The 17,237-nt window shown below is 40.1% G+C and overlaps 1 protein-coding gene across 1 annotated transcript; it reads right to left on the bottom strand.

Moving 5' to 3' along the window:
- Positions 1-412: 412 nt before the first annotated feature.
- ube2d4 (ubiquitin-conjugating enzyme E2D 4 (putative)) lies at positions 413-11,683 on the bottom strand. The gene is made up of 7 exons (XM_029717058.1): positions 11,432-11,683; positions 5,473-5,536; positions 5,219-5,250; positions 5,033-5,110; positions 4,829-4,934; positions 3,518-3,611; positions 413-3,288 (listed from the first exon to the last, which is right to left on the bottom strand). Exons 1-7 carry the CDS (start codon positions 11,453-11,455, stop codon positions 3,243-3,245), a joined length of 444 nt encoding a protein of 147 aa, XP_029572918.1. The 5' UTR covers positions 11,456-11,683; the 3' UTR covers positions 413-3,242.
- Between the last annotated feature and the right edge of the window lie 5,554 nt (positions 11,684-17,237).

The following is a 17,237-nucleotide window of genomic DNA, read 5'->3' as shown; positions in this document are numbered from 1 at the left end:
CGGGGCTCTATGCATTCTCTGGAAAATGCAACTCCATGGAAGGTCAGTTCTACGTCATTCATTGTTTTCCATAGAACACAAGCACATTTTCCAAGTCTTCATACTGTTTGTGTTTCGTGAAATCCACCGACTTGTTTCTGAAAAAATGGACAATACAACATGGCCTTCAGCTGGTTCTCTTTGGCCATACTCTTTCTTAACCGTCTTGTCTGCACCGTATAGGCAACCATGAAGTAGAAATCTGAACTCCCTAATCTCTGATATTTCATTATTTGTTACAAAGTTGATAAAACCCTGATAACAGCCCGTCAGACCAGACATGGAGAAAAAAATATACACTGAAAACTACACAGATGAGGTAACGGATATTTTACAATAGTTTTAGATGAGTCAAGAAATGAGTATGGAATTAATTTCAGAAACATAAAACAAAAAGAGTTTTATTTTTTTTAATTGACAACCCAATTGTTATTTTCTGTCATGTGTATGCAAGGGGAGATAATTGGTTATGGGAAGTCTTAATAACATACCTAGAAATTTGAGATGCATTTTTTTATGAAGGCTGGTCCTGAATTTCAAGTTAGCAAGGCTGTACATTAAAAAAATTAGTTGTCCAATTTACATATTAATTGCAAGTCTCTAGTGATATAATGAAATTGATTTCCCTTTAGGGGAAAACAAGCCCTGATAGCAATTTACAGTATCTATACACAAAATGATGGTTAAGGCTAAGATTTTGTCAGAGGTGTCAGGCAAATGAAATGTAAAGAAATCCCTGATATCTGACAAATGGTTGTGAAAATGTTCTCCAGAGTGCAAAGCATGCCAAGCTGCCTATCATGACCTCCATTGAGAACCCATTGGACCAATGAGATCATTCAGTTTGTATCTCTTTTGATCAAACCAGGATGTCATACTGAAAGAAACATTTGATGGATTGAGGCTGACTGCACACAAAACGGACAACTGGAAGACAGATTACAAAAATAAATAACCAAACAAACAAAGCAATATACGGAGCAAAATCAAGCAAGCTGAAGAAATATGTTTTGTCCAGTGGCATTACTCACTGCCTCAGTCTTTTTAAGAAATGGTTTGACTGGCAGATGATTGACTGTATTCAGTGGATATTCAATCCGTTGCTGCTAAATTGTAGAACAATTGTGAAAGAGCATTGTGTCAAAATCATAGCCTCATGACCAATTCTAAATGTAATTCATAATGACAGTATGTATCGGGCTCCTAAATCAAACCAGGCTACAGTGTAGACTAGAACCTCCACCCCAATCAACCTAAATGATCTTTCACTAAATCCATGAAGCGTTTCCATGACCAAATTCCTCATATTATCCCCACCCAATACGTTTTATTCCCATTCCATGGCAACAGACAATTTATAGCTCAAGACAGATGCAGTCTAACTAGTCCAGCACGTCCACTGGATTATGTTTACTTCAAATTTGATATTACTAATGCCAGATTAATCACAACAGTGGTCATTTTAGTGGCATAAAAAAAACTACAATCAAGCTTGCAGAATACTAGGTTACAAATGTATTGCCTATGTGCACTATTGCAGACCCTCTAAAAATAAAGAGAAAGTAAAGTTCCAATGATAAGAACAAAATCAAGACCTGCGCTAAAACAAATACGCAGCTGGCACGACCCAGGTTACAGCTCATGTTATGTTAAGATGTAAAAGGCATGGGAAACATTTGTGAAACACCTAATGAAACTTCACAATAAACAAAGATGAGTTCAAGTTACCCACTTGAACAAAACAAAAAAAACATGTTCATTCATAGATCTGCAACAGCTGTCATTAAAGAACGTATTTTTAAGCTCCCGTCTAAATGACTCCAGTTTTAACCAATGGCATATTCAAAGCAATAGCATGTATGAACAAAAACTGTTTGAAAACATTCACATCATAGTGTTGTACAGTAAAACAATCTGTGATAACGGCAAGAAGTTGAGTAGGGAAAGCTAATGAATGACCCATGTCAGATAAAGTCTCCAAAGACAACTTCTGGATTAAAGCAGCATGTCAGTGTGCAACACAGATCTGGTCATTTTCATCACAACATAGGTCACTACAGTGCCCTTTCAGACAGGTGAGTTCAATATATACCTGAGCTACTGTATTTACAGGGTGGCACTCTAACGCCAGCCTCATGAACCATCCCAATCTCACAAGTTTACATTCAGTTATGCGTGTACTCAAGTGTATAGCTGGGAGTAGTTCAACTCAGAGATTAGCTTTACCAGGGTTTAAGTGCTACCTTACAGTAGGATTTTATGAAGTAAGATGCTAGCCCTGGATGGATCTAGGACAAGAAGCAGGGACGTATACGACACAGGTGAGAGAAGTGGTGGAGGTTCCAGAACTTTCTCCCTGGTCTCTTGCCCATGAGCACAGATGCTAGTCCAACCCAGGGCAGCTCACCTTCACAGCACCTCTCTCCAGGCTCTCCAAGGACCACCTGTCACTGCATTTGGGACATTTCCAAATACATTGACGGATAAAATTCAATTGGCTCAGGGGGATACAGAATGACTGTCTGAATCGTCTCACATTATGTCCGGGTGTGAGAGTTTGGGTAGAACCATCTCCAGAGTCTTAGTGAGCCATTGAACCAGGCTGCTGCATATAGCCATGCACCATTATGTGCTGAGCACTCCAACTCAATTTCACTTTTAACGTCTGAGAGGAGGTTCTTACAATAATACAGCAAGGCCACCGAATACATGAACATACAGTAATACAAGACATTCAGAGGGGCAAAGAAAGTACCTTTGAAAGGAGTGAGAACCAAGCTGCTAACTAGTCCCCTCCAAATTCAAAACCCAATGTTTCAGCATTCAGTAGAATAACACAATGATATCATTATAATAACAAGTGATCATAAGAATATGAATAGTAACACTGATGATAATAGTCACAATAGAAGTAGTAATAGTTAAAGTCAGGGTGTGGTGGTCTGGACTATGGGGAGGTTCCAGTATTCCATAAGGGAGTGCTTTCAGGAGTCCCTTAGGCCTTGCTCAGCTGATCCATACAAGTCATGAAGAATGGCACATGGCAGCAGCTCGGCACTTAGCAGCCAGGTTGCACTGTCCCTTATTTTATCGCTTCCTTCTCCAACCAGAGTGTGTAGTTATGTTTCCCCTCTTGTTCATTTGCCTTGTGTTAATATTAAACATGTGTTTCTTCTTTTAGTGTTTTCATTTCACAGGCATTCTTACATTGCATACTTCTGTGTCCATTCTCTTGCTAGTCTGTTGTACCTGTAAAACAAAATGGAAGGTTTGCGCTATACCTGAAAAACAGAACTAGCACACTGGTATTCTAGACCTTCACCAGGGTTGACTGAAACGTTGGTATCAAATGAAGGTCTATTGACCAAAATGTCAGCATTAAAAGATACATTTAACTGTTAGTGGAGTAGGCCCTATTCAGGAATACCAGTATGCTGGAGTTTCAAAGCAAAGGAATCAAACACTATGGCACACTCACTTTTCCCTGTCAGCTTTGTAGGTGTGTGCAATCTCTGGTACAAGAGGGTCATCTGGGTTCGGATCGCAAAGCAGAGAGCAGATTGACAAGAGAACTACAAAAAAATGGACAAAAAAATAATCAATATTCAATAACTACATCTGAAACCCTTCACACTGCAGACACCCACGCACACCCACAACATGTCAATAAAAATGTTATTTTAAATATTTTATTATGCAAAAAGGAGGCCAAATGCTTCTGTAACGGCTCTTAACCATGCATTTTCTTTAGGGGAACTAAGAGCCTTTAATACATCTACACACAGCTCACAGCTTTTACCCATATTGCTATGACAACAGTTGTTGTGTCACCTCTTCACCTGAGAGACAAAGTGGCACATGATAACGATTTCCCTTCAAGTCTAAGAATAATATATTTACTATTCTAACAACCATTTTAAGTAGAACATAACAATGGATTGCTGAATTTGAACTAATTGTCTTGTACATTATTACCACACACACCCATATACAGTACATTCATGATACACACATCACAACTGCTGCTACCAGACTTATTATTAAATACTGCACAATTTAAACACTTGCCCCCCAATACCCCCTTCCCAAAACACATAAATATTAGATTATAAATTGTGCCTTCCTGTACTATACTTATGCAAAAAAAGTGACATTCTACTGAGCCATTTACTTTATATTCGTATTCTTATCTTTTATTATTTCTTATTGTTGCATTGTCGAGAAGAAACCTGCAAGTAAACATTTTGTTGGACGGTGTATACCATGTGTATCCTTTACATACAAATAATAAAACTTAACTACCTGGAGAGACATTGACTAGGTCAAACAATTGTTTCTTAAAATGGTAAGCCTTACGGCTTGTAAACAAACCAACTAAATGTGTATGCCTACAGTTCTAAAATAAGCATGTTTGGAGAGATATGCCGTTTCTCTGTCATTAAACAATGCTAACATTTGAAAAGGTCCTATGCATTATATTTAAATATATTTTCCATCATCATCATAATAATAATAATAATAATAATAATAATAATAATAAGTTCTATTGAAGTAATCCCTGAAAATATTTAATTCCAACCTCATGTCAGATCCTATAGACTAGAGCTGGGCGATATGGACAAAAATCCATGATAAATTGACTGAATTTTCACAATAACGATAAATTGAACAATAAGTTTATAGTGTGCATCGATATCAGTAAAATGTCTGAAATAATTGGTTTGATCGGTATCAATTTTCTACTCATCATCCCCAGCTCTACTATAGACAAACATTCATAGGGGCTTACCTTTTGATACAGTGAGTGCAGGCGACCATTGAGATCTCAATATATCCAGACAAATACTTCCATTACTGTTGATATTGGGGTGGTAGATCTTTGTCGTGAACGCAACCTGCAATTGAATTGAAACATTTTATCAACCAGTACATACTGCTAGCACTATGAATTGTTTCCTAATGTAAACTGATCTTATGTGCTTTTTAAACTCACCTTTGGTGGTTTGAAGGGGTAATCTGTAGGGAAGTGTATAGTCAAAAAGAACACCCCTCCCTGATAAGGACTGTCATTCTAAAAGAATAGAAGAAAAACATGTTTAGAAGGAGAAGAATACCCGTAAAAGCTTAATTGTTGCTAAGCTACATGTTAATAAGAGAAAAGGGAAATTAAATCACATACCGGACCCATTATTGTCGCCTGCCAGTGAAACACTAAATAAAATTTAAAATGGGTTACAATTAATACAGAACAATGCAATGTCATAGCCTATCCCATTGCATGGGTCCCCATCAAAAGTTACCTCAATGTATGTAGTATAGGTGTGCATTTCACACTACTGAATGTCTAACAGACTGGCACAGACTGTTTTTAAAAACATGGCAAATATGTCCTTCATGTTATCAATATATAGGATTTATCCCATAGTTACTTACAATCATCTCCAACTGGTCCCGCTGAGCACTGTGCAGGCGGATCCCTCTGCAAATCTGTCAGTTCCTAAAGAGATGAACAATAATAGATAAATTACCTTTTTGAGTCCACTTCTAGCCAATGTGGCGGATAAAGAAAAAAATTATGTCATGGATATATACCTGTGTCATATGTTACAGATATACAGTACCAGTCAAAGCATGGACACACATACTCATTCTAGGGTTTAGGGTTGCACATTTTGGGGAATATTCAGAGGTGGAAACTTTCCGTGGGATTTAACGGGAATACATGGGAATTAACGGAAATATATGCTAATTAATACCATTTAAATGTAGATGTTTTTTGCATTGGATATATTTACCATACGGAGACAGAAACATAAACCTTTTACCTTATCATAAGTAGACAATTGCAAATGATTAAATCCTTCCAATAGAAAAAAAATGCTATTTAGTTATGAATTGGACTAAATGAGTTGACTCTTCACATGGGATGATTTCACTGAACAACAAAAGAAAGGGAATATTGAATGATCCCCAATGATCCATCGCATCTCCAAAAAACGTTTTCAACATACATCTGTAAAATTATAGTCTAGAAACTAAAGCTTTGGTTTTCTTCCTCTCAGGCCTCCATGTCTTCTCGATGGACCTCCTCAATGTCAACCTCTTGAACGTCAGACTGAGGCCTCATCTTCACTGTCACTTTCCAACCTTGTTGAGGATGGCTTATTGTCAGGCTCAAAAAGGCAAAAATTTGCCCGGATGGCCACCAATTTTTCAAGCCTTGTATTGGTCAGCCTGTTGCGTGCTTTGGTGTGTGTGTGTGTTCCCAAACAAGGACCAGTTGTGCTCTGAGGCAGCTGATGTTGGTTGGATTTGGAGGATGATGGAGGAATCAGGAGAAAGAGCCTCAGATCCACAAAGTCCCTTCCACCAGGTGGCTGATGAGATATGTTGGCACGACTGCCATATTGCATCTCCATCCCAAGCCCTTGCTTGGAAGTGTACTTCGCCAGACTGCCAAGAACTTTGCCCTCATCCAGGCCAAGGTGGCGAGACACGGTAGTGATGACACCATAGGCCTTGTTGATCTCTGCACCAGACAGGATGCTCTTGCCAGCATACTTGGGATCCAACATATACGTGGAGGCGTGTGTGGGCTTCAGGCAGAAGTCTTCACGCTTTTTGATGCATTTCAGAACTGCAGTTTCCTCTGCTTGGAGTAACAGTGAAGTGGGCAGGACAGTATGGATTTCTTCTCTTACATCTGCAAGCGGAGTCTGAACATCAGACAGGATGGCATTGTCTCCCCAACCCATGCAATGGCTACTGCTATAGGTTTCAGGAGTTTCAGGCTGCTTACCACTCTTTCCCCAAATACATCATCCAGGAGGAACATGAAGGCTGCTTGGTCTAAAGTGGAGGAATCCTACCCTCACATCACACCCATTGGCTGTGCTGCTCATGCATTGAATCTGCTCCTCAAGGACATCATGGTACTGAAAACAATGGATACACTATACAAGAGAGCCAAGGAAATGGTTAGGTATGCAAAGGGTCATAAAGTTATAGCAGTAGTCCATATCAGCAAACTTGATATGGCCATTTCTTGGAGACTCCTTCCCCTCCAGGAGACTGTCAAACATGATGACACCACCACCCCAACGGGTATTGCTGGGCAGCTTCAATGTGGTGCTCTTATTCTTCACACTTTGCTTGGTGAGGTAGATTGCTGCTATAACTTTATGACCCTTTGCATACCTAACCGTTTCCTTGGCTCTCTTGTATTGAGACTATTAAAACCTTCCCTAACCAGAAACCGTGGATTGATGGCAGCATTCGCGCAAAACATTTAAACATGTTAATCCTCGCAAGGCTGCCGGCCCAGACTACATCCCTAGCCGCGTCCTCAGAGCATGCGCAGACCAGCTGGCTGGTGTGTTTACGGAAATATTCAATCAATCCCTATCCCAATCCGCTGTCCCCACATGCTTCAAGATGGCCACCATTGTTCCTGTTCCCAAGAAACCTAAGGTAACTGAACTAAATGACTATCGCCCCGTAGCACTCACTTCTGTCATCATGAAGTGCTTTGATAGACTAGTCAAGGATCATATCACGTCCACCCTACCTGATACCCTAGGCCCAATCCAATTTGCTTACCACCCCAATAGGTCCACAGATGTCGCAATCGCCATCACACTGCCCTATCCCATCTGGACAAGAGGAATACCTATGTAAAAATGCTGTTCATTGACTATAGCTCAGCATTTAACACCATATAGTACCCTCCAAACATGTCATTAAGCTTGAGACCCCAGGTATCGACCCTGCCCTGTGCAACTGGGTCCTGGACTTTGATGGGCCGCCCCCAGGTGGTGAAGGTAGGAAACAACACCTCCACCCCGCAGATCCTCAACACTGGGGCCCCACAAGGGTGCGTTCTCAGCCCTCTCATGTACTCCCTGTTCACCCATGACTGCATGGCCATGCACGCCTCCAACTCAATCATCAAGTTTGCAGACGACACTACAGTGGTAGGCTTGATTACCAACAACAACGAGACGGCCTACAGGGAGGAGGTGAGGGCCCTCGGAGTGTGGTGTCAGGAAAATAACCTCTCACTCAACGTCAACAAAACAAAGGAGATGAACGTGGACTTCAGGAAACAGCAGAGGGAGCACCTCCCCCATCCACAGACGGGACAGCAGTGGAGAAGGTGGAAAGTTTTAAGTTCCTCGGCGTACACATCACGGACAATCTGAAATGGTCCACCCACACAGACAGCACGGTGAAGAAGGCGCAACAGCACCTCTTCAACTTCAGGAGGCTGATGAAGTTTGGCTTAAACCTAAAACACCGAAACTTCTACACAATCAAGAGCATCCTGTCGGCAACTGCACCGCCCTCAACCGCAAGGCTCTCCAGAGGTTAGGGCAGTCTGCACAACGCATCACCGGGGGCAAACTACCTGCCCTCCAGGTCACCTACAGCACCCAATGTCACAGGAAGGCCAAAAAGATCATCAAGGACAACAACCACCTGAGCCACTGCCTGTTCACTCCGCTATCATCCAGAAGGCAAGGTCAGTACAGGTGCATCAAAGCTGGGACCGAGAAACTGAAGAACAGCTTCTCTCTGAAGGCCATCAGACTGTAAAACAGCCATCACTAACTGAGGCTGCTGCAACATACAGACTCAAATCTCTGGCCACTTTATTAAATGGATTCAATAAAGGTATCACTAGTCACTTTAAATAACGCCACTTTAATAATGTTTACATATCTTACATTACTCATCTCATACGTATATACTATACCATCTACTGCATCTTGCCTATGTCGCACAGCCATCGCTCATCCATATATTTATATGTACATATTCTTATATCCCTTTATATTTGTGTGTATAAGGAAGTTGTTGTGAAGTTGTTAGATTACTTGTTAGATATTACTGCACTGTCAGAACTAGAAGCATAAGCATTTCGCTGCACTCGCATTAACAGCTGCTAACCATGTGCATGTGACCAATAAAATGTGATTTGAGTTGCTCGTGTTTCTTGGCCCAAGCAAGTCTCTTCTTATTGGTGTCCTTTAGTAGTTTCTTTTTTATATTTCACCTTTATTTAACCAGGTAGGCCAGTTGAGAACAAGTTCTCATTTACAACTGCGACCTGGCCAAGATAAAGCAAAGCAGTGTGACAAAAACAACACTGAGTTACACATGGGATAAACAAACCTACAGTCAATAACACAATAGAAAAGATCTATATATATAGTGTGTGCAAATGAGGTAATATTAGGGAGGTAAGGCAATAAATAGGCCGTAGTGGTGAAGTAATTACAATTTCGCAATTAAACACTGGAGTGATAGATGTGCAGAAGATGAATGTGCAAGTAGAGATACTGGGGTGCAAAGGATGTAGTGTAGTGATCTCTTTGCAGCAATATGACCATGAAGGCCTGATTCACACAGTCTCCTCCGAACAGTTGACGTTGATGTGTCTAACTTGAACTCTGTGAAGCATTTATTTGGGCTGCAATTTCTGAGGCTGGTAAATCTAATGAACTTATCCTCTGCAGCAGAGGTAACTATGGGTCTTCCTATCCTGTGGCAGTCCTCGTGAGAGCCAGTTTCATCATAGCGCTTGATGGTTTTTGCGACTGTACTTGAAGAAACTTGCAAAGTTCTTTAAATGTTCCAGATCGACTGACCTTCATGTCTTAAAGTAATGATGTACTGTCATTTATCTTTGCTTATTTGAGCTGTCCTTGCCATAATATGGACTTTGTATTTTACCAAATAGGGCTATCTTCTGTATACCACCCCTACCTTGTCAAAACACAACTGATTAGCTGAATCGCTTTAAGGAAAGAAATTCCACAAATTAACTTTTAACAAGGCACAACTGTTAATTGAAATGCATTCCAGGTGACTACCTCATGAAGCTTGTTGAGAGAATACCAAGAGTGTGCAAAGCTGTCATCAAGGCAAGGATGGCTACTTGGAAGAATCTCAAATATAAAATATATTTTGATTTGTTTAACACTTTTTTGGTTACTACATGATTCCATGTGTTATTTCATAGTTTTGATGTCTTCACTATTATTCTACAATGTAGAAAATAGTAAGAATAGAGAAAAACTCTGGAATGAGTAGATGTCCAAACTTTTGACAAGTACTGTATATTTTTCCTAAACAGGCTGCTGTTGTCTCTGCAATTCTGCATATCTTGGAGAAGAAAAAATAACTTGGCATAGGTAGTCACATCTGGGTTCACTGGGTCGTATTATTGGACTGGTAGTCCCTACCTGTTTCGGTCTGTTCTCTTCTGTTTGTTTTATAGTGAATACGACCCTGATTCAGACACAGTCACACACTGACTGAGGAAATTGATGTAACAAATTATTCAGATATTGTGAAATAGGCTACACCACATCGTTTGACAACGGTTGTCTGGTTGAGCACTGAGTTGGGGTGAAGGGTGTAACAGCAACATTAACTATCAGAGCCTCTTCTCAAATTTGACATTTAGGCTAACATGACCAATTACTACACAGGCCCCGTCTGTACCATACTGTGAAGTGATGATAATGTTACACCCTACAAATTGTATTACTTTTATTACAGTGAGAATACAAACAAAATAAAAACAGCCCACTGCTGTTTCAATTGTTCACCAAAGTCACGTTAGCAGTTATGGTGTTTACTAGCGGTGTACCATTTGAGTTTATATGGTATGACATCACTGTTATTGTTGTACAGAAATCAGTACACTAGTTAGTTAACTATTTATGCAAACGCTGTCCATTCTGTTATAAATACACTTGCCTGCCCCAGTGCCCCATTTGCCATTCCATATATGGCAACATTGACATTGGGGTTCAGTATTTGGCAACCTGCAAACAGCTGTCATATGTCACGCGTGCGCATTAGTTTCCAGCACACTCATTCATGATGGGGCAAAGATGGCAAAAGATAGCTACCGCTAGCTAGCATTAGCAAGCTAGTCCTAAATTGTACTCTCACCGGGTTCGTCTGACAAATAAATGACTAGCTAACTAGTGACTAAAAAAGAAAATACACACACAATGTAGTTATATTACTTGTACCCCAACCAAATGCAATGGGCACAGGCCCCTTTACATTATCGAACGTTAACTAGATGGGAGGACCGCTAACTAGCAAAAAAAAATAATTACTGTCCTGCTAAGCTAACGTTAGCTAGCTAACAGCTTACTAGCATGCAATGCGTCAATTGCAAAAGGCCACCATTGGTTACTCGTCTTTGTCTATATGTGAAGTATTCAAGGGGGGCTCAAATAAGTGTGTTACATGAAATGTGGAGAACTATAACGTTACTGATCGTAAGCATAACTATTTAGTTGACTAACGTTACCGTTAGTTGCAACGCAGGATGACAGGAAGAAATAAGCAAACAATAACAAACACTCACCTTTTGAATTCTTTTCAACGCCATTGCTCGTTTAATTAGATGTCTCTCTAATACACTGGTACAGATAATTTGGGTTAAATTACGATGTTTTTCAAACCAGTTACTTTGTGTATATAAATAATGCAACTATCGTGGGATCTTTCGAATATAACTGTAGTATCCACCGTAGAAGGTTGGCTAGCTTTCTCACCCACTGAGGTATAATATAAGAACGTTCTCACCCCCTCTCTCCTTAGACTGCTGCTGGAGAGGAGTTCCGGAATATCGCGAGACGAGAAATGCATTGGACAGCTGACCCTAACCAGACAGGAAGAGGCGAAGCGAGAGGGATAACAGGGCCCAAATATCATAATGTTAGCAGTGTGGTTAGGTTGATGTTTAAAATCACATTTTCAGAAGATAAATTGTAGAAATAGGCGGGTTTTATGACTTTGTGGCTGTAATAACTAGTGACGACCAGGCACAACGCAGATATAGTGTTTTTTTCTCAAGGTTGGCGGGATAACTCCCTATATCAGTACACTCTTTACAACCTAATCATTACAAAACGTATATTTGATCAAATAAGCCCACGTATCAAATAAGCTATTCAATGTTTTGTTAACTAAATTAAACACTCATTGACCTCCATACAAAAACTTAGGTGCCATACGGTCTTACATCCTCCCGACTGCCGTTCCATTTTTGAAGACATTTATTTTCATGCTTAGAGTGGCCTTTAGAGTATCTGATCAATTTAATGGATATTTGTATCGTAAACAATTTTTTATACATTCTGAAATAAATATCGTTTTGGGGCGTCAGATGTGGCCTTATAGCCTTTTCCAAATTATTAGGCCTACGCTTTTTGGCCTAGCTACCTATCTGACAATGAAGGCAGTTATTTTATAGACATGAGCATCGATTTATTGACTGCCCTACTTTTGTAAGTAAAGAAAATCTATATGCTTCTCCTATTTTGGTTAATATTGATTCATATTTGATTTAGGTGTGGTGCAGATTATCATTGTGTTTTAGCTGATTTTCAACATGATTTAGGGTTATTCCAAAAATAGTCTGATCCTGCCAAGATGTGGTAGGTACAAGACATTCCAATTCATTTTAATGGAGAGCTCAAAAAAATTACCATATTAAGCATACATTTACAGGGGCAATCTGCAACCATTTAGCACACAGCAGCACATACAAAACTTCATAAACCACATGTGAGCCTCTGACCACAAGATGTCCCTGTTTGACTTCAAGGATAAGCAGGGCCCACTAATCTAAGGGCCCTGCAGTAAACTCACTCAGCTGACGAATCATGCCCACCATTATCAGAAGTATACTGATAGTGCTATTAAGAAGCTCCATATTGTTTGTCAACAATATTTGTGTATATTTCAAAAGTATAGGGGTCCACTCTCACACAGTTTGACAGGGATGAGAAAAATATTTTTGGATCCCAAATTTGTGCAAGTAATTTTTCTGCAGAGTTTGCATAAACACCTTGGATTTATATTTTTTGCCATTTATAAGCATGTAGTAGAATATATCTACATTTCTTATTTTTCGGTGCATCTATATTCTAGATGTATTCTATTATATTTCTTCAGCATGATACAAAACAACAGTTATGCAAGTTGTTAGGTTCTAAATAAATGTATGAAACATTTCGCCAACAATAGGCTACACTACATAGTCACGTACATTCAATAGCAGAAACTTTTAAATGTATACATTTGCTTTAAAATTGATTTTTCTATATAGCTTTGTCAAGTACAATGGTGATAGACCAAGGGATTGTTCAGTCAATATCCAATCATTGTAAAGGCGTATTCATCTGTGAGTCAGCTGCATCCTCCAATTTCTGCACAGCCTTGTCTTGCAAAGCCCTATGAGTTTCCCTTTATATGTCTTAAACAAAGGTGAAAAAAGAGCTCTCATTATTTTAGTGAGTATCTATGAATGGGTGGCAGTGTTCATCCTTCTTAAATGAATGATTCAATGTCAGGTTGATGATCCCATCGTCAATGTGACACTGAGGACCATTTTCCTTTAGAAAGCTAGAGATTCCTTAAGATAATATCTATTGTTTGCTCATCTCCGCGCTCTCAATGACCTGCCTGTCCTCAGGGCCTGCCTATAATCAGATTCAGCCAGCCCAGCAGTAGAGGTAGCAGTTCAGGCCTTGTGCAGCAGGGGCCTTGTGTGCTGACTCTGCCTACTTGCTAAGAACATTCAGCATGGAGTTGTTTCCCCCACACTCTCTGTTGGCGTCAAGCCTCAGCTCGAAAAACTTCCCACAGCCATTCCACCACTGTCTCCCTCTTAGAAATTTAAATGTGCACTGTTTGGCTACTTTGGGCTTTAAACTTAGATTATCTGGGTGACTACCACTAGAGAGCCCTAACCCATCATACATCCTGCACCAATAGCCGATCTACATTCTTTAAAAAAAAGTTCCTACAGTATCTAGAACCTAAAATGTTTCTCTGACTGTCCTCATAGGGGAAACCCTTTGAATAACTATTTTTCGTTCCAGGTAGAACCCTTTCCACAAACTCAAAAGGGTTCTACCTGGAACCAAAAAAAGGTTGTACTTGGAACCAAAAAGGGTTCTCCTATGGGGACAGATGAAAAACCCTTTTGGAACCCTTTTTTCTAAGAGTCTAGGACGGTCTGTCAGGGTGAAATGGATAAAAAAAATACTTTCTTGGCAGAGAATAAGTACAGTTTCCTTGTTTCTTGGGTAACCCATTACTAGCGGTTAGGGAAATCCCCACCTATCCCTTGTAGTGGGGAGTTTTTAGTTACAACGTTGGTGCCCCCAGACCTAAAGTTATGTATGTGTCTTGGTGTGGATGCCCAGGGACAGGTAGGATATGGGTAGGGTGGCGGGTTGGCTGACCTCTCTCAACTGAAGACAATGTAATATAGCGGTGTAATTTGAGAGCATGGCAGTGTCTGTTTCTTATGACATATCTCTCTCGGACCAAGAGTCTTCATCAGAGGATTGTCCCACTGTCAGGAACGAAGGGTTCTTGTCATTTAATTTCTCATACCCAAGCTATATTTTAACATGTTCCTTTATTGAGTTAGTCTCTGCCAGCACCCCAAGCTAAATCTGCTGTGACAATGCACATATGTTCACAATCATTTTCACAATAATTTCAAATGGGTCCTGCTTATGTCTGATTTATCCAATAAACGCTCAACCAATTAAAGTTGAGCTCAGCCTCTGAGAGCCCCTCGAGGTGCTCTACCTTAACCAAGTCCATGGCTGTTCTCAGAGGTTGTTATATGGAACAAAGATCCATAATTCCTACTTACAGAGAGATATTTGTACACTCCCTGTATTAATGTTCTTGATTTGATTATACACTCAATTGTGTGTGCAGCCAATTCTCATGTTTGCAGCGAAGTCAGCATCTTTGGGCACAATCCCATCCTTCTTTGACTAGGCTATTGAAAAAGGGGCATTATGTGCAGTGCAATCACTGATTCATGGCCAATTTCCTTGACTCTGATTTTATTTGGTTTGTCAACGTTTAGGTGGCAGATGATGGCCCATTGACCATCAATTACAAAACAATAGAACAAATATTTCCAAGGCATAGATGACAACTTTTGTGGCACTGTATATATTTTCATATATACATTTTAATGGTGCAATATAAAAGTCTACAGTAGTTACTCCCTATCTTAGACAATGGAAATTCAAACCAGCTGGTGCAGGACTAAGCATTAGCCTGCATTGGTTTGTTGAGTGAGGGGCATGTTCAAATCTTATGATACAGTGGTGTAAACATTTATGGCCTCAGGGATGTACTCATTAAATGGCATTATTTGCTTTAACAGTTACCAGAGTGAACTGCAGTGTTTAATTGGATTAATTGGTGAACAGTTGAGGGGGTGTCTCATTTAGAAGCAGGGGTCCTTGCCCAATAACGCCTCATTTATTTGTTTACCTGATTAACATAGTTAAAAGCCCAGGATCCCAGATATGCCATTTATAGACATAACTCAGGGGTGAGACCTGCTATCTGCCCCTGGTATTTTCATAGTTTCAGCGGGACTGCTCCCCCTGTAGGAGTGGGGGTATCTTATTTACTTTGGAGATTCCAATATGGACATTTCTTAAGAAGGCTTTTCATTAATTCTTGTGCTTACCATTTCATAATTGGATCAATCAAAAGCATTCCGATAACTTTTTAAAGTAAAACTTTCTTCCAACCGCCTTTGTATAATGAATCTATATTGCGTTCTACTGCACCCATATTGCACTACAATGTAAGACTTCTTATAACAAATCATAACAACTCATGGCCTTTTATAATATGGCAATGCATTACACATTGGTAGTTCAAAGTGTTACAAATATGTTTTGCAAAAAACAACTAGCCTACACACCGTTTGCTTGAAAGGTATAATCTATAACACCGTAACTGACTAATACAATGTGAAGAAGGGGATGTGCAGAAGAGGAGGTGGGCCAAGTCAAACAAGGCCATCAGAAACAATTTTAGCACCTTTTTGTTAAATAAGAGCCCATTGTCCTCTGCAGGATTACATCAGCATGTTCATCAGGGAGACCATTGTAGCAACAATTAGAGCAGCCAGCCGCCCCACCCTCCCCCAAGATTATTTGACAGACCCTCATAGTCTCAGACAGACATGAGTACCCATCCCCCCAAGGAGCTATGCACATTACGGCCCTACACAGACCTCCAGACATTGGATGAGACATTGGATGAGGAGAGAGGGAGCCAAATCCTCTCTATATACACTGCTGTTGAAAAGTTTGGGGTCACTTAGAAATGTCCTTGTTTTTTAAAGAAAAGCTAATTTTATGTCCATTAAAATGAAGGAAAAAGGAAACTGCACACTGCTCTTGATAGTATCACTGATATTTAATAAGCTTACGTTTCGGCCTCACGGCCTTCGTCAGAGCTTTTGTGAATTTTTTGAAAATAGCATCAAATTGATCAGAAATACAGTGTAGATATTGTTAATGTTGTAAATGACTATTGTAGCTGGAAACGGCTGATTTTTAATAGAATATCTACATAGACGTACAGAGGCCCATTATCAGCAACCTTCACTCCTGTGTTCCAATGACACGTTGTGTTAGCTAATCCAAGTTTATAATTTTAAAAGGCTAATTGATCATTAGAAAACCATTTTGCTGAAAACTGTTGTGGTGATTAAAGAAGCAATAAAACTTGCCTTCTTTAGATTAGTTGAGTATCTGGAGCATCAGCATTTGTGGGTTCGATTACAGGCTCAAAATGGCCAGAACCAAAGACTTTTCTTCTGAAATTTTTCAGTCTATTCTTGTTCTGAGAAATGAAGGCTATTCCATGCAAGAAATTGCCAAGAAACTGAAGATCTCGTACAAAGCTGTGTACTACTCCCTTCACAGAACAGCGCAAACTGGCACTAACCAGAATAGAAAGAGGAGTGGGAGGCCCCGGTGCACAACTGAGCAAGAGGACAAGTACATTAGAGTGTCTAGTTTGAGAAACAGACCCCTCACAAGTCCTCAACTGGCAACGTCAACAGTGGAGAGGTGACTCCGGGATGCTTGTCTTCTAGGCAGAGTTGCAAAGAAAAAGTCATATCGCAGACTGGCCAATAAAAATAAAATATTAAGATGGGCAAAAGAACACAGACACTGGACAGAGGAACTCTGCCTAGTAGGCCAGCATCACAGAGTCACCTCTTCACTGTTGACACTGAGACTGGTGTTTTGCGGGTACTATTTAATGAAGCTGCCAGTTGAGGACTTGTGAGGCGTCTGTTTCTCAAACTAGACACTCTAATG

The sequence above is a fragment of the Salmo trutta genome, chromosome 27 (genome assembly GCF_901001165.1).
Source record: "Salmo trutta chromosome 27, fSalTru1.1, whole genome shotgun sequence".
In the NCBI taxonomy this organism is placed as follows: domain Eukaryota; kingdom Metazoa; phylum Chordata; class Actinopteri; order Salmoniformes; family Salmonidae; genus Salmo; species Salmo trutta.
Note: the sequence above shows the minus strand (reverse complement) of the source record. Positions and strands in the feature narration are given on the sequence as shown.

Bases quoted from the DNA above. Each gene is read 5' to 3' on its own strand.
- ube2d4 (XM_029717058.1), bottom strand. From the start codon at position 11,455: ATGGCGTTGAAAAGAATTCAAAAG. The intron at 4,935-5,032 runs GTGAGTTTAAAA...ATTCAATTGCAG, and splicing joins ACCCCTTCAAACCACCAAAG to GTTGCGTTCACGACAAAGAT. The intron at 3,612-4,828 runs GTAAGCCCCTAT...ATTTTTTTGTAG, and splicing joins TGCACTCACTGTATCAAAAG to TTCTCTTGTCAATCTGCTCT.